This window comes from Schistocerca americana, chromosome 11 (genome assembly GCF_021461395.2).
Source record: "Schistocerca americana isolate TAMUIC-IGC-003095 chromosome 11, iqSchAmer2.1, whole genome shotgun sequence".
NCBI classification, from domain to species: domain Eukaryota; kingdom Metazoa; phylum Arthropoda; class Insecta; order Orthoptera; family Acrididae; genus Schistocerca; species Schistocerca americana.
The window spans coordinates 37,399,296-37,414,952 of NC_060129.1; the positions used below are offsets into that span (position 1 = coordinate 37,399,296).

At 39.6% G+C, this 15,657-nt stretch overlaps 1 protein-coding gene across 1 annotated transcript in view; it reads left to right on the forward strand.

Moving 5' to 3' along the window:
* LOC124554032 (putative zinc finger protein 66) overlaps window positions 1–9,271 on the forward strand; it is a 105,531-nt gene extending 96,260 nt beyond the window's left edge. Inside the window, exon 8 of the mRNA XM_047128066.1 lies at window positions 6,704–9,271. Within this exon, the coding sequence (XP_046984022.1) occupies window positions 6,704–8,381 (1,678 nt within the window). The 3' untranslated portion in view covers window positions 8,382–9,271. The remainder of the gene's footprint in view (window positions 1–6,703) is intronic.
* Window positions 9,272–15,657: the final 6,386 nt, after the last annotated feature.

Genomic DNA, 15,657 nt, shown 5'->3' on the forward strand with positions numbered 1-15,657 from the left:
ACACACACACACACACACAAACACACACACACTGCCTCTGACTGTGCCTCCCCCCCAGTCAACAGTTCAGAAGATTTTATGGCATATTTTACACTAGTATCTCTATAAGGCTCCCTGTGTGCTGCTAAAGAACCCCCAAGATAGGCTACAACGCCTTCATTTTTGGCATCCATGGAAATGGATGACTTTCGGCTGGGGAATATTCTTTGGATGGACAAGGCATATTTTACTCTGCATGGGGCTGTGAATGCACAGAACTCTCACATATGGGGGTTTTCCTCCCATAACTTTTGCAGGACCATCCCTTGCACCCAGCTTATGTGATATTGTGGTGTGATTTCACAAGCCCCCTTCAATCTCAGTCAGTGTTCCTTGGAGATAATGACACGTCGTGCACCTCTTAGGTGAACATTCACACCTGAACTTCATAAGGACCTTGTTATGTAACGTGATTCCAGCATTTCTGGAACACACGTGCACCATTATTTTGATGATATGTCAGTTGTTGAGTGAACCATTGGTTTCATGTAAACTTCAATATCACCTGCATTATATCTTCGCAGTTTCAAGATATGTGGCCTTCGAGATCCCCTGACGTAAATTCATGTGACGTGGATGTTGGGGTATGTGAAAGATTTATTGGGGATGTATCCAGATACTCCAGATCAGAAAGATATCATATGATGACAGTTAATCTGATTACACTGGATATGATGTAGGCAACTATTAACTGTCATACCATGTCGTGGACACAACATGTTGCAGAGTCAGTAGACCATTTTGAACATGTAACTTCTGATCATATCCTAACAAAGTTACCGGAACCACCATTATCATTGGTCTGATCGTTCTCCTATTTTCCTGCCCTGAAATCTCATTCTCACTGCTTATAGCGCTATATTTTCACCTGGTGGCGGAAAATGAAAAATTATATTTCAGTGTGCTTGGTGAGGACACCAGTTAATATGCATCCTGCAATGTCACAGCATCGTGCAATGTACAGAGCGCATACTGCAGCACCCAGAACACTGTCAGTTTGATTTTAATCACTTAAAACGCTTTGGATCGACTTCTTGTAATGATAACAGGGCGTTGTTCAGACAATGTTACCCTCAGTAAATTCATAATAAAGTTCCTATGACGTCTTGCATAGGTAGCACACTCGCTCTGTGATTGATACTCAGCAGGGGTTTTTATCAACAGCTTGTGTTTATTGTTGTGATTAGAGTGTAATAACTGTGGTGACTTCTGTCAGTGTCTTTTACAATATGCAGTGTGTGCCATGTGTGTCTAACCATTCAAACCAGCCTGAACAGAGTTTTGTCTGCAGCTCGTGGTCTAGTACCTGGCATTGCTGCTTCTGGATCATAGGATCCTGGGTTCGATTCCTGGCTGGGTTGGGGGTTTTCTCTGCCCAATGACTGGATGTTTGCACGGTCATCATCATCATCATCATCATCATTCTTGACAGTAGCTACATTGAACTGTGTAGAAAAAGACTGTAAAAATTGGAATGATGACAGTGCAGTTGAGCGCCCCACAGTTGAGCGCCCCACAAACCAATCATCATCATCATCATCATCATACATGAGTTCGGAGAGTAAAAGAACTGTACTTGAACGTATATTTGGATAAATGATATATGAAGTTCTGGATGACAGTAATATTCATCAAGATTACATGATTGAAATTGGTGATACAAATTCAGAAGAGGGTCTGGGTGATGCTGGTGGAAATGATAATGATAACAGAGGGCATAGTCATATTACCATGATTCCTGCTTTTATGGCAGGGGAAACTGAAATGGAGAAATGCACAACCCAAGCAATGTTTGTGCTAGACAATGTAACATTGCTGTGAGATTCCTGCCCTGTGACTTAGTGGTAATGCGTTGGGTAGAAATGGAGACATAGAACAAGAAATCAGGTGTACTTTTCCCTCAACGTATTTTAGATGAGATTCAACAGTGATGAAACAAAATCTGGATAATATAAAAGTGTTCAAAAGAACATACCTTCTTTACTTGATATTGATATTTCTGAGATAAAAGCTTTAATAGGCTTGCTTGTATTCACAACAGTCTCCAACCCTGGCATCAAGTGCATTGACAATGTTTCCTTAGTAGGTGGAACCAGATGTAGTATTTTCACGGTAATGTAAGAAACGACGCACCAGGGTAGCCGAGAGCACTAATGCACTGCTTCCTGGATTAGTGTAGGTGTGTAGGCGTGCTGACCCCGGATCGAATCCGCCTGGCGGATTATCGACGAAGGGCCAATGTGCCGGCCAGACTGGATGTGGTTTTTCGATGGTTTTCTACATCCTGCTAGGTGAATACCAGGCTGGTCCCCACGTTCCGCCTCAGTTACACAGGTCGCAGACATTCGCACTTTCCCATGGATTACACTGGATGCAGACAGTTGGGGTACACTAATATGTCCCGGGGGGGGGGGGGGGGAGGCTTTGGGAGTTGCGACATCATCGTAATACTAGCCTGTATACGTAATGACACTTCGGAACCAGCCTCAGCCAAAAGACCGATTAAAGTTTGCAAAGTCCCATTAATCCCTCGACGCAACTAGTTGTTGGGTAGAGGGGTACCGAAGTAGAGAGATCGAGTGTAAGAAGCTGTTTTTGTTCATAATGACAAAAAGAAATGGCTCTGAGCACTATGGAACTTAACATCTATGGTCATCAGTCCCCTAGAACGTAGAACTACTTAAACCTAACTAACCTAAGGACATCACACACATCCATGCCTGAGGCAGGATTCGAACCTGCGACCGTAGCAGTCATGCGGTTCCAGACTTAAGCGCCAGAACCACATGGCCACACCGGCCGGCTCATAATGACAGCTCTTTGGTTTGAGAATCGAGAGAACAAAGGAAGGAATAAAATTGAGGTGACAGCTATCTTGCCAAAATTTTTAACAAATGTGGTGTAAACCATCAGCAGTGTTACTGTCCAGGCTGTAGTATGTGTGTTGATAAAATACACGTGCACTTTCATCGTCACTGCAACCATCAAAAAGAAACACAAAGTATATCTATTTAAAAAAGCTGATAAAAATGTTCTTAACGCCTTTTTAAGAGACTTCACTCCTTCTGATGTGAACATGTAAGTGTAGAAAAGCTGTGCAATGTTTTCTAAGGGATAGTATCGACAGCAATTGAGAGATATATACCACATAAATTAATAAGTGATGGTACTGATCTCCCGTGGTACACAAGACAGGTCGTATCCTTGTTGCTGAAGCAACGAAAAAAGCATGCCAAGTTTAAAAGAACACAAAATCCTCAAGATTGGCAAAGTTTTCCAGAAGTTCGAAATATGGCGCGTACTTCAATGCGAGATGCTTTTAATAATTTTCACAACTAAATTCTGTCTCGAATTCTTGCAGAAAATCCAAAGACATTCTGTTCGTACATAAAGCACACCAGTGGCAAGGCGCGATACCTTCACTGTGCGATAACAACGGTGAAGTCACTGATGACTGTCACTAAAGCAAATTTATTAAACACGGTTTTCCAAAACTTTTTCACCAAAGAAGACGAAGTAAATATTCCCGAATTCCAATAATCAAGAACAACTGCCAAGATGAGAAACATAGTAGATATCCTCAGAGTAACAAAGCAGCTTAAATCACTTAATAAAGGCAAGGGCTCTGGTCCAGATTGTATACCAGTCAGCTTCCTGTCAGAGTAGGCTGATAAATAGCTCCATATTTAGCAATTATATACAACCACTCGCTCACAGAAAGATCTGTAGCTAAAGACTGGAAAATTGCTCAAGTAACACCAATACCCAAAAAGGGAAGTAGGAGTAATACGCTGAATCACAGGCCTATATCACTAACGTCGATTTGCAGTAGGATTTTGGAACATTCCCTCGAAGGAAAAGAGTTATTGACACATAGTCAGCACGGTTTCAGAAAACGTTCTTCTGAAACACAACTAGCTCTTTACACTCGTGAAGTAATGAGTCTTATTGACAGGGGATGTCAAATTGATGCTATATTTTTAGATTTCCAGAAGGCTTTCGACACCATTCCTCACAAGCATCTTCTAACCAAACTGTGTGCCTACGGAATATCCCCCGAGTTGTGTGACTGGAGTAGTGATTTCCTGTCAGAAAGGTCACAGAGCGTAGTGATGGACGGGAAGTCATCAAGTAAAACAGAAGTAATATCCGGCGCTCCCAAAGGAAGTGTTATAGGCCCTCTATTGTTCCTGATGTATATTAATAACACAGGAGACAGTCTGAGTAGTCTTCTTAGATTGTTTGCGGATTATGCTGTCATTTACCGTCATGTAAAGTCATCAGATGATCAAAACGACTTGCAAAATGATTTAGATAAGATATCTGTATGGTGCGAAAAGTTGCAATTGACCCTGAATAAGGAAAAGTACGAAGTTATTACATGAGTACTAAAAGAAATCAGCTAAATTTCGATTATATGATAAGTCAAACAAATCTGAACGCTGTAAATTCAATTAAATAGTTAGGGATTACAATTACAAATAACCTTAATTGGAACGATCACCTAGATAATATTGTGGTAGAGCAAACCAAAGACTATGATTCACTGGCAGAACATGTAGAAGGTACAACAGGTCTACTAAAGAGACTGCTTACACCACACTTGTGTGCCCTATTCTGGGGTGTTGCTGTGTGGGATCCACTACAGGTGGGACTGACGGATGACATTGAAAAAGTACAAAAAAGGGCAGCTCGTTTTGTATTATCGCGAAATAGGGGAGATAGTGTCACAGACATGATACGTGAATTGGAGTGGCAATCATTAAAACAAAGGCGTTTTTCATTGCGACGGGACCTTCTCATGAAATTTCAATCACCAGTTTTCTCCTCCGATTGTGAAAACATTCTGTTGGCACCCACCTACATATGGAGAAATGATCATCACGATAAAATAACAGAAATCAGGGATCGCACAGAAAAATTTTAAGTGCGCGTTTTTCCCATGTGCTGTTCGAGAGTGGACTGGTAGACAGCTTGAAGGTGGTTCATTGAACCCTCTGCCAGGCACTTTATTGTGAATAGCAGAGTAATCTCGTAGATGTAGATGAATAGTTTATCAATGTACCTGCCATAAAAATTCTGTACAGTAAAGATTAGGGATATGACACAAGCACAGAGTATCTACACAATGCTCACTTGGTGGTCTCTAAAACAATTGATAAATAATTAACATCAAAATTTATTTCTTGCTAAAGCTTTCCAGAAATTCTGTTTCTTATTGTGGTTTGTTTATGGTTGACTGGCATAGCATAAAATTTTAATTGTAAGTTCTATTTCTAGTACTTTGAGAAACAGAAAGGTATTTGTTTGAAACCTTACTTGCATATTTTTTATGTCTTTCTTATATTTAGTGATTAAGTTGTCAACTTGTAGAATCTGGCACACCATGATGCCAGTTACATTAAGAAAATCGTGTGATTCCAATAAAGAGTTTAAAAACATTCGAAATTTACCAGATACCATGCCAGACAAAACTATATACCCAACACAATGCAAAAAAGTGAAAAGGTACAGTCAGAACAAAAGAAAACACTGGAGCCTGCACACCTTCAGTAGTTCGTAATCTTTCATGTCCAATATGATGCACATACTGGGGACATGTAAACCATCACAGTTCTGTTCTGTGGGAAAGGGTTTAACTGCAGGTATAATAATGGGACCCAGATACTACAGAAGTTCCTTATGCATCAGCTGTTATCACTGCCACTCAATATGTAGTGTTAGCCTTCAGTATTTAATGGGTGATGATGTGGCCATTCATATGTGTTTCCTTTAGTCAACGGTGTTCTGCAATGCCAGGTGACCAGATGTTGGGGAAGATGTAATAATTTTCAAAAGGGCTCACTCCAAATGTAGTGGAAAATTTACAACCATTTCCATCTGTTCAGACTATTTCCAATTGTGCAAGGCTTCATGTAAGTTGCAGTTCCAAAAACACAGTTTTAGATTAGAACCATCTACAAGTGTGTCATTCACATTCATTGATCAGTGTGCAAATTTTTCCCCCTTGATTGATGTGACATTGCTTATCGTCCATGAACTGTTATTATCCACCTGATTACCATCCATACTAAATACCTTATGAAAATATTGATGCTTGCGCTAGTTCATGACTCATGAATCAAACAAAAAATGTTTACTAGGTGAAATAAATTTATCATTTCCAAAGGTGAAAGTGTTGGTAAAACAAAGAGAAGGAACTTACAGAGATGGAAGAGGAACAATTAGTAATTATTTATCTTAAATAAATCTGAAATTCCTTGAACTTAAGAATTTTGAATTAAAATATGTAACTGATACATTTTTTGATACATTTAATAAATTGGTGTAGACTATTAACTTGTAGCACTGTATTTTAAAAAGATTGTAACAGGTGAAAGTGAAGTACTTTAATTCTCATCTAAAAATTCAGATCAAATCAGCACTGACACAGATGAATCATTATTGAATTTCCTGTGGTTATTTTCGTTTTAAACCACTTTTATCTCATCAGTTCTTCGCTTATGGTGGAATATTATAATTTTAAATCAGTAACAGTTACTGAATATGTAATTTCTTATGCACTTTTATGACTTGTGGCCTATAGTACTGGATTTATGGTCACTCAAATATTGTTTCTTTGTTGTATGTCTCAGTATTTAACATTCTCCTCCTCACTCTTCAGATTGACAGAGAGTACTGGTGGGAGCTGTGGCATACCATGTGAAGAAACTTGTCACCATAGACTGGTCCAGGATGAGTTGGTGATGGACATGGAGAAGTCAACACATGGGTTCGGTACCAATACAGAAGATGTGACTACTGATAAGGAATGCTCAGTTGCCACCCGACATGACTGTAGTACAAGGGAAAAGGAATTATATGTATACAGCTGTAATTTCTACCAACAGAGCTTTCCTTCAAAATACAGACTCATAATGCATGTGTTTACGCACATTGATGGAACGCAACCACCTTCGTATGTTTGTAAGTGGTGTGGTGAGGTATTTCACAGTAATGTTAGTTTGAAAAAACATTTGAGAATGAGTGATAATTTTCATGTCTTAACTGCTGACAACCATGAAAAATATGGCTATAGTGATGAGTATCAAAGCAGTACCTTGTTGGATAGCGAGCCAGACGTTTCTGTCACAGAACACAATGAGCAGTCTTCATGTAAGGAAACTTGGAAAGCTTCAAAAGAGTCCTCTAATGACAAGTGTAACACACATGTGACAGATGATAGAGAGAAAACAAGTAATTATGGAACTTTATCTACAGCTATTAATGTCAGTGCCCAGGCTGATCTACTTACTGCAAACAGAACCGACATAGGTGGTACTTGGGGCAAATTGTTTTCTAGGTCAGTTGATCTGAAGGCACACGTATTAATTCACACTGGAAAGAAACCTCACAAATGTGAGATTTGTGGGAAATGTTTTGCTTTGCCACGCAGTCTCAAGATACACACATTCATTCACACTGGAATCAAACCTCATAAATGTGAGGATTGTGGGAAAGCTTTTACTATGTCACGCGATCTCAAGAAACACTTCTTAATTCACACTGGAAAGAAACCTCACAAATGTGAGATTTGTGGGAAATCTTTTACTGTGTTAGGCGCTCTCAAGAAACATGGATTAATTCACACTGGAAAGAAACCTCACAAATGTGAGATTTGTGGGAAATCTTTTGTAAGGGCAGACAATCTCAAGAGACACACATTAATTCACACTGGAAAGAAACCATACAAATGTGAGATTTGTGGGAAATCTTTTGCTAGGTCAGGCGATCTCAAGAAACATGTATTAATTCACACTGGAAAGAAACCGCACAAATGTGAGATCTGTGGGAAATCTTTTACTTTGTCAAACAATCTGAAGACACACAAATTAATTCACACTGGAAAGAAACCTCACAATTGTGAGATATGTGGGAAATCTTTTGCTTTGTCAAGCAGTCTCAAGATACATGCATTAATTCACTCTGGAATTAAACCTTACATGTGTGAGATCTGTGGGAAATCTTGTACTATGTTAAGCGATCTCAAGAAACATATAATAATTCACACTGGAAAGAAACCTCACAGATGTGAGATATGTGGTAAATCCTTTGCTAGGTCACGCAATCTCAAAAAACATGTATTAATTCACACTGGAAAGAAACCTCACAAATGTGAGATCTGTGCGAAATCCTTTGCTACATCAGGTGATCTCAAGACACATGCATTAGAACACACTGGAACTCTACCTCACAAATGTGGTATCTGTGACAAAAGTTTCACTCACTTGAGTACTCTCAAGACACATGCATTACTTCACATCAGAAAGAAACTACAAGCATGTGTTAGTTTACGCAAATAGGTTTTTTCTGGTTGGTGGCCTCAAGGCCTATAAAATAATGGATGTAGCAGGGGGACAATAAATTGCAATTCTAGTGAAATAACATTAAAATGTGGTAGAATTGTGAAAAAAGTGCAACGATGGGTGCTGTAGGGCGCTAACAGATAACGTGACATAAAAATCGATATATGTAGCTTGAGATGTCAAGAAATGGTATTACTAAATACTCCAGAAACATGAATGAAATGTGTTTTGGTCATTAACACTGTTACTTTTTCCTGTCGATCTTGAGACAAGGAGATTGTGACTTGTGATAAATCCTTACATTTGTCAGTAATCATAAGTACCATGCAATATTCAGTATAAGGCCAAGGAAATGTGACGACTCGCTGCATATTCTTCCAAACATAATCATCATGTACTACTCGTAACTGTGTATTTTAGAGACAGTGACAGTAAAAATATATTCATGGCACTTCCTTCATTCAGGCTAGTACACTCAACACTGGAGAAACATGATTATAACAATTATTTTACTCAGATATGTTTTCTCAACAGATTTACTGTGTCATTGATAGTGTTTAGCTACATTTGTGTTGTGTTAGTAGTAATTCTGCATTAGTAAACGTAACAACAAACATAGCAACCTTCTTAATAGCATTTTAGTCCACCTTTGGAACACAGTACTTCGACAATTCTACATGATATGGACATGACACATCATTTACATGTTTCTGGGTGTATGATACACCAGTTGTATTCCACACGTTCAGATCAGCTAAATGGTGTGGTCGAGACATCAGTGTTAGTTACCACGCTACTCAGAGAAATGTGGAGTCGTTCTGCACATGTGACATGGACAGTTATCTTGCTGAAAAATGCCTTCAACATGAGAGAGCACATCAGGAATGAAGGAATCTATGCAGTTGCAATAAGGGTCACATAGTCTGCAACTGTCATGATGCCTTCAATTACTACCAGATGTCCTAAAGGAGCCAAAGTGACTGCCCCCATAGCCTAATGGGCCCTGCATCTGGTGCCATTCACCTAGATGATAGCATATCTGGACGTGGCAACTGACCTGGTGTAACTGGAAATGTCACCCATCTTGACATTTGCATTGACCTTCATTCTAGTCTGAATAATCCCTTGCCCACTACAGTCGCAATTGAACATTTTGGTGGATCGATATGGAAACATAGTGACCATATTTTGTGGAGCCCCATGTTCAACAATGTACATTAAATTGTGGGTTCAAAAACGTGTATGGCTGCTCCAGCATTGTTTTTCGTCATTAGATATGCCACATATTACCAAATGTCAAGCTTGACAGAGCAGGCAGGCATCTGACCGCCATGATTAGTGATGAAGTATAGATGCATTACATCTTTTCATAGGGTTAAGGATTTATCACCTTTCAGGCACCTTCCACAGATGTTCACAACAGTAGCATACATCCAGCCAGCCATCTTCACCACCGTTGAGGCGCTAGTCCCCGACTGCAATGCCATTATAACTTGCCCTTTGCTAAAGTCACTTCGTCATAAAATTTACATGTTTGCAGTCTATCTAACTGATAGAACAATTCCTTATAAATCTCTCGTCTGCTCATACACTTGTAATCTGCTTGCTGCATCATTTGCATAAAACGTGGCGTTCATTCTCCTCGTGGGCAGTGTTCATGACATTTTTGACCATCAGTGCATCTTCACGTAAATGGGTCAGATGCGAAAATGTGTAATGTAGAAAATACACTGTGCTTGGTTGCCATTTACACCAATGCACAATAGCTATATTTTTTGTGAAATATTTTTGTTTCTCAAAGCTCTGTACATGATTCAGAGATAATGTAGATAAGTGTTATGCACCAAAGCTCTTAATTATTTGTTCAACATTTAATACTGTGTAAGTTCTACACAAAATGAAATAGTTAAACAAACATTAGGTGTTAACGGTTTGATTCCAGTTATTTCTATACACAAGAACAACACTTGGGAGAGCTCAGAATGTGAGCACTAAATATTTCTTGTGTTCTATTCAAAGGTGTTTGAATAGTGGATATTTTTCTTAATTTGTGTAAATAAACATGACGTTTTTAGAAATCTGTACTTATACTTCATTTCTAATTTCAGAACGATTGTTTTTAATTTTGTTTTCCTACCTATTTGTTATTGCTGAAAGTGGTTTAATATGTTCCATTTAATGTAACAACTGGAGATAGTTATAATTACGTGATTGGCACTGTTCTGTGTTGCTACACCTTATCTGTGACAGTAGTGATGCGATTAGTTTATTACATCTTAGGACATCCACAAATGCTGTATAGGTTATTCATAATAGCCAACATTCACTTACATTTGCATTAAATATTATTTTCCAATAAAAGGAAAGAAAAACCGGGTTTCGGGGCAATAGCCTTATATTCAGATGAATCTGAAAGCACAGGATGGTCCATTGATAGTGACCAGGCCAAATATCTCAAGAAATAAGCGTCAAAAGAAAAAACTACAAAGAGCGAAACTTGTCTAGCTTGAAGGGGGGAACCAGATGGCGCTATGGTTGGCCCACTAGATGGCGCTGCCATCTGTCAAACGGATACCAACTGCGTTTTTTTAAATAGGAACCCCCATTTTTTATTAGATATTCGTGTAGTGCGTAAAGCAATATGAATGTTTTAGCTGGACCACTTTTTTAGCTTTGTGATAGATTGCGCTGTAATAGTAATAAACGTATAAGTACGTGGTATCATGTAACATTCCGCCAGTGTGGACGTATTTGCTTTGTGATACATTACCCGTGCTATAATGGACCATTTACCAATTACGGAACAGGTCGATATCGTGTTGATGTATGGCTATTGTGATCAAAATGCCCAATGGGTGTGCCAGCCTCGGTGGCCGAGCAGTTCTATGTGCTTCAGTCTGGAACTGCTACGGTCACAGGTTCAAATCCTGCCTCGGGCATGGATGTGTGTGATGTCCTTAGGTTAGCTAGGTTTCAGTAATTGTAAGTTCTAGGGGACTGTTGATTTGAGATGTTAAGTCCCACAGTACTCAGAGCTATCTGAACCCAACGGGTGTGTGCTATGCATGCTGCTTGATATCCTGGACGACGTCATCCAAGTGTCCGACCCTTCGCCAGATAGTTACGTTATTTAGGGAAACAGGAAGTGTTCAGCCACATGTGAAACGTCAACCACGATCTGCAACACATGATGATGCCCAAGTAGGTGTTTTAGCTGCTGTTGCAGCTAATCCGCACATCAGTAGCAGACAAATTGCGCGAGAATCGGGACCTCAAAAACGTTGATGTTGAGAATGCTACATCAACATCGATTGCGCCTGTACCAGATTACTATGCACCGGGAATTGCATGGCGACGACTTTGAACCTCATGTACAGTTCTGCCACTGGGCACAAGAGAAATTGCGGTATGATGACTGATTTTTTGCACGCGCTCTATTTAGTGATGAAGCGTCATTCACCAGCAGCGGTAATGTAAAGTGGCATAATATGCACTATTAGGCAACGGAAAATCCACGATGGCTGCAATAAGTGAAACATCAGCGACCTTGGTGGGTTAATGTATGGTGCGGCATTATGGGAGGAAGGATAATTGGCCCCCATTTTATCGATGGCAATCTAAATGGTGCAATGTATGCTGATTTCCTACATAATGTTCTGCCGATGTTACAACAATATGTTTCACTGCATGACAGAATGGCGATGTACTTCCAACATGATGGATGTCCGGCACATAGCTCATGTGCGGTTGAAGCTGTATTGAATAACATATTTCATGACAGGTGGATTGGTTGTCGATGCACCATACCATGGCCTGCACATTCACCGGATCTTACGTCCCCTCATTTCTTTCTGTGGTGAAAGTTGAAGGATATTTGCTAGTGTGGTCCACCGACAACGCGTGACAACATGCGTCAGTGCATTGTCAATACTTGTGCAAACATTATGGAAGGTGAACCACTCGCTGTTCAGAGGAATGTCGTTACACGTATTGCCAAATGCATTGAGGTTGACGGACATCATTTTGAGCAGTTATTGCATTAATGTGGTATTTACAGGTAATCACGCTGTAACAGCATGCGTTCTCAGAAATGATAAGTTCACAAAGCTACATGTATCACATTGGAACAACCGAAATTAAATGTTCAAACGTATCTATGTTCTGTATTTTACTTTAAAAAACCTACCTGTTACCAACTGTTCGTCTAAAATTGTGAGCCATATGTTTGTGACTATTACAGCGCCATCCATCACAAAGCGAAAAAAGTGGTCCAACTAAAACATTCGTATTTCTTTATTTACCACGCGAATATGTAATAAAAAATGGGGGTTCCTGTTGAAGAAAACGCAGTTGATATCCGTTTGACCTATGGCAGTGCCATCTAGCGGGCCAAACATAGAGCCACCTGGTTTCCCCCTTCAAGCTAGACAAGTTTCGTTCTTTGTAGTTTTTTCGTTTGACGCTTATTTCGTGACATATTTGGCCTGGTCACGATCAATGGACCACCCTGTATACTAAAAAGTGTTTCGACTATACATATTATGAATCTCTAAGAAACAATAAAATTTGTAGTAACACGTTAAAAAAGGTGCACAATATGGTCTGAATTTCTATAGGTGTCAGCTATGGATGGGTCATACGGTGTTTCTCTGGTACATGAGATGTAAGCAGAAAATGAACATTTTCACTGGTTGTGTGGAAAACCACCCAAAGAACTGAGCCTACATAAAACAGTACATACCCATAAATTAAAGAGTGTAATTGCACCTATTAAAATAATAACCTAAGCTTATCACTACAGAATAAACTATTGTACAAAAATTGTCAAGGACAAGTCAGTTGTAGGTTGTGGATCCAGGAGTACAGGGTAATCAAGTTTATTGTTTAAAAAAACAATGGAGAGTACTTTAAAACAACTGACTGGTGTTTACATCAGAACTTTACTTCTAAGGCCAGACTGAGGGTCATAGTGCTGGAGAATGGGATAGAAGCGCACCTCTGATCAGACTGAAAGCTGGTTGCCAATACTGAGCCAAATTGGTCCTGGCTATGCTCTATGGCCCAATGTGACCATTAACAGCAGCCTGATTGGTTGCTGGATGGTTTTCTAGAAGGTTTTCCTCACTAGCAATGCTTCTTGGAAGTGTGTCCCATCAGCAACCTCACTGTCAGAATGGTATGAATGTGAACAAGGCATATAAAGCGGTAACTGGTACAGAACCAGCCCCTGTCTAGCCACAGCTCTGCGGTGAAATGTATTTCATAAAGTGTTCCCCACTCAGTCTGCCAGTCTCACTCCCCATCTATAGCAGTAGGCTAATTATTTCAAAATTACAAAAGTAGTAGTTAAATGTTTGAAAATGCCTCTTTGGACCAGTGGCTCTTGCTAACGGATACAACGTTCTAATAGGGGAAACAAATAATTTCCAAAATGCAGTAAAAAAAGTGGACAGGAATAGAAAACTCCAAAGTATTTAAGAAGTTACAGATAATAGTACAATAATTTAGAGTTCGAATTGGCTGATTTTGGTTATTGTAGAAATATACGCTGCGAGCTGAAATGATCCACTGATAGTGTTGTGGTGGTGCAGAGGCAACAGGTGTGCTGACCATGTACTGAGACAGCATGAGGGCTGCCAAGATAACTGGTACAGAACCAGCCCCTGTCTAGCTGGGCAGTGGCTAAGCTTGTGCAATGGTGATGCCAGTGGGCAGTGATGGAGTATTGTGGTTGGGAATGACAGCATTGGGGCCACCAAATGTGTTACCAGTTATGAACGTCTAGCCTCATAGATCATGAAATACTGTAACACTGCATCAAAGGGGTGCATCATCGAAGGCTGGCTGGTTATTTCCATACAAGAGGAGGTCTAGCTCAATAATATTAATAAGATTCATTACTTTTCCTATAATCTCTGCAGTTTGAAGTATAAAAGTTGAAATTACGAAGTTGTTGAAGGATACATTACAAACTGATTATATATCCATAATAAACCAATCTCATTAAGACAACTGTAACACTTTCATGGTTTTATTAAATCTTATTTCATGTTCTTAATTGACATTAATTGTTAAATTGTACGTCATTGGTTTGGTCCTTAAGTAAGTGGAATGTAATGCTGTCCCATGTTACAAAATACGCAAAATGACAAAATTATACAATGGAAACAAACTAATACATATTAGCATCCCATCTCCTAATGCTTAGTCGTAAACGAGAGTCTTGACTGAATTGCGCTAGGATCCAAAATCCACTTAAGCATAAAATTACCCAACAGCTGCTGCTCGTCCACCACTGGTTTTGGTGATCTGAATAGTTCACAATATCCTGGATTACATATGATCCATATAACCATTCTGATGACAACTAGAGTGACTGGAAGAGAGGTGACACCGGGGCAACCTCTCTATGTAGGTATTCCTGCTTACTCCACTCAGTGATGTGTGCAGTGCTGTGGTCAATGGTAACTTGCAGTTTTCCCAAGCTAGTATTCATCAGTGGTTTGCAGAAGGCGAGCCTTTGATTTTTTTGATTGATCAGGCAGGCTGTCGGTTGGGAGCCAGCACAAAAGATGTTTCGGGAAAATTAGCAGAAAAATTTAAAAGCTATTCTATGTGTAAGTTAAATTAGCAAATAACCTAATGGTGGGTGTGATACATCGTAATAAGAACATTGAATAAAAGTCTACCATTAGAGGAACTCGATAAGTCTGGACTGTAAATGCATGGTCACAGCAGAGAACTGCTACTATAGTTGACTGTGCTACCAAATACAGTAGTCTGTTCCCAGTGGGCATAAATAAAGGTGGGTGCATTTCAGCAACAGTGCGAGAGTAAGGGAAGTCTTTAGTTTCCTCGAAAAGCATTGCAATTTCACAATTCACGACACTAGCGCAGAGTAATAAGGTAGGACTATTGTAATAATTAGCATGAATGCACAGTTGAAACTCGAACTACATGACAGTGTGATGGACAACCCTTGCAAGCAATCAGGATGTCTGTTTGCCAAACATTGCGTTCATAGGCAGCTACACAGGCGACAGGGAAAGAGAAGGTCATAACACTCAGATTTGCAACTGGTGCAGGTCATGGGCAGGGATATCTACACATTTAAAACATCTGTAGATCATGACAGTTGTACAATAGCAGCAGTACAATACTACAGCAAGGTTGATTCCTACATGGAGTAGATCATTACCATGTGTACTGATGCACGAAATGAATTATTAGTTATGGTTTGCTGGAAGGTTTCAGCTGGCACTAAATTAGGGTG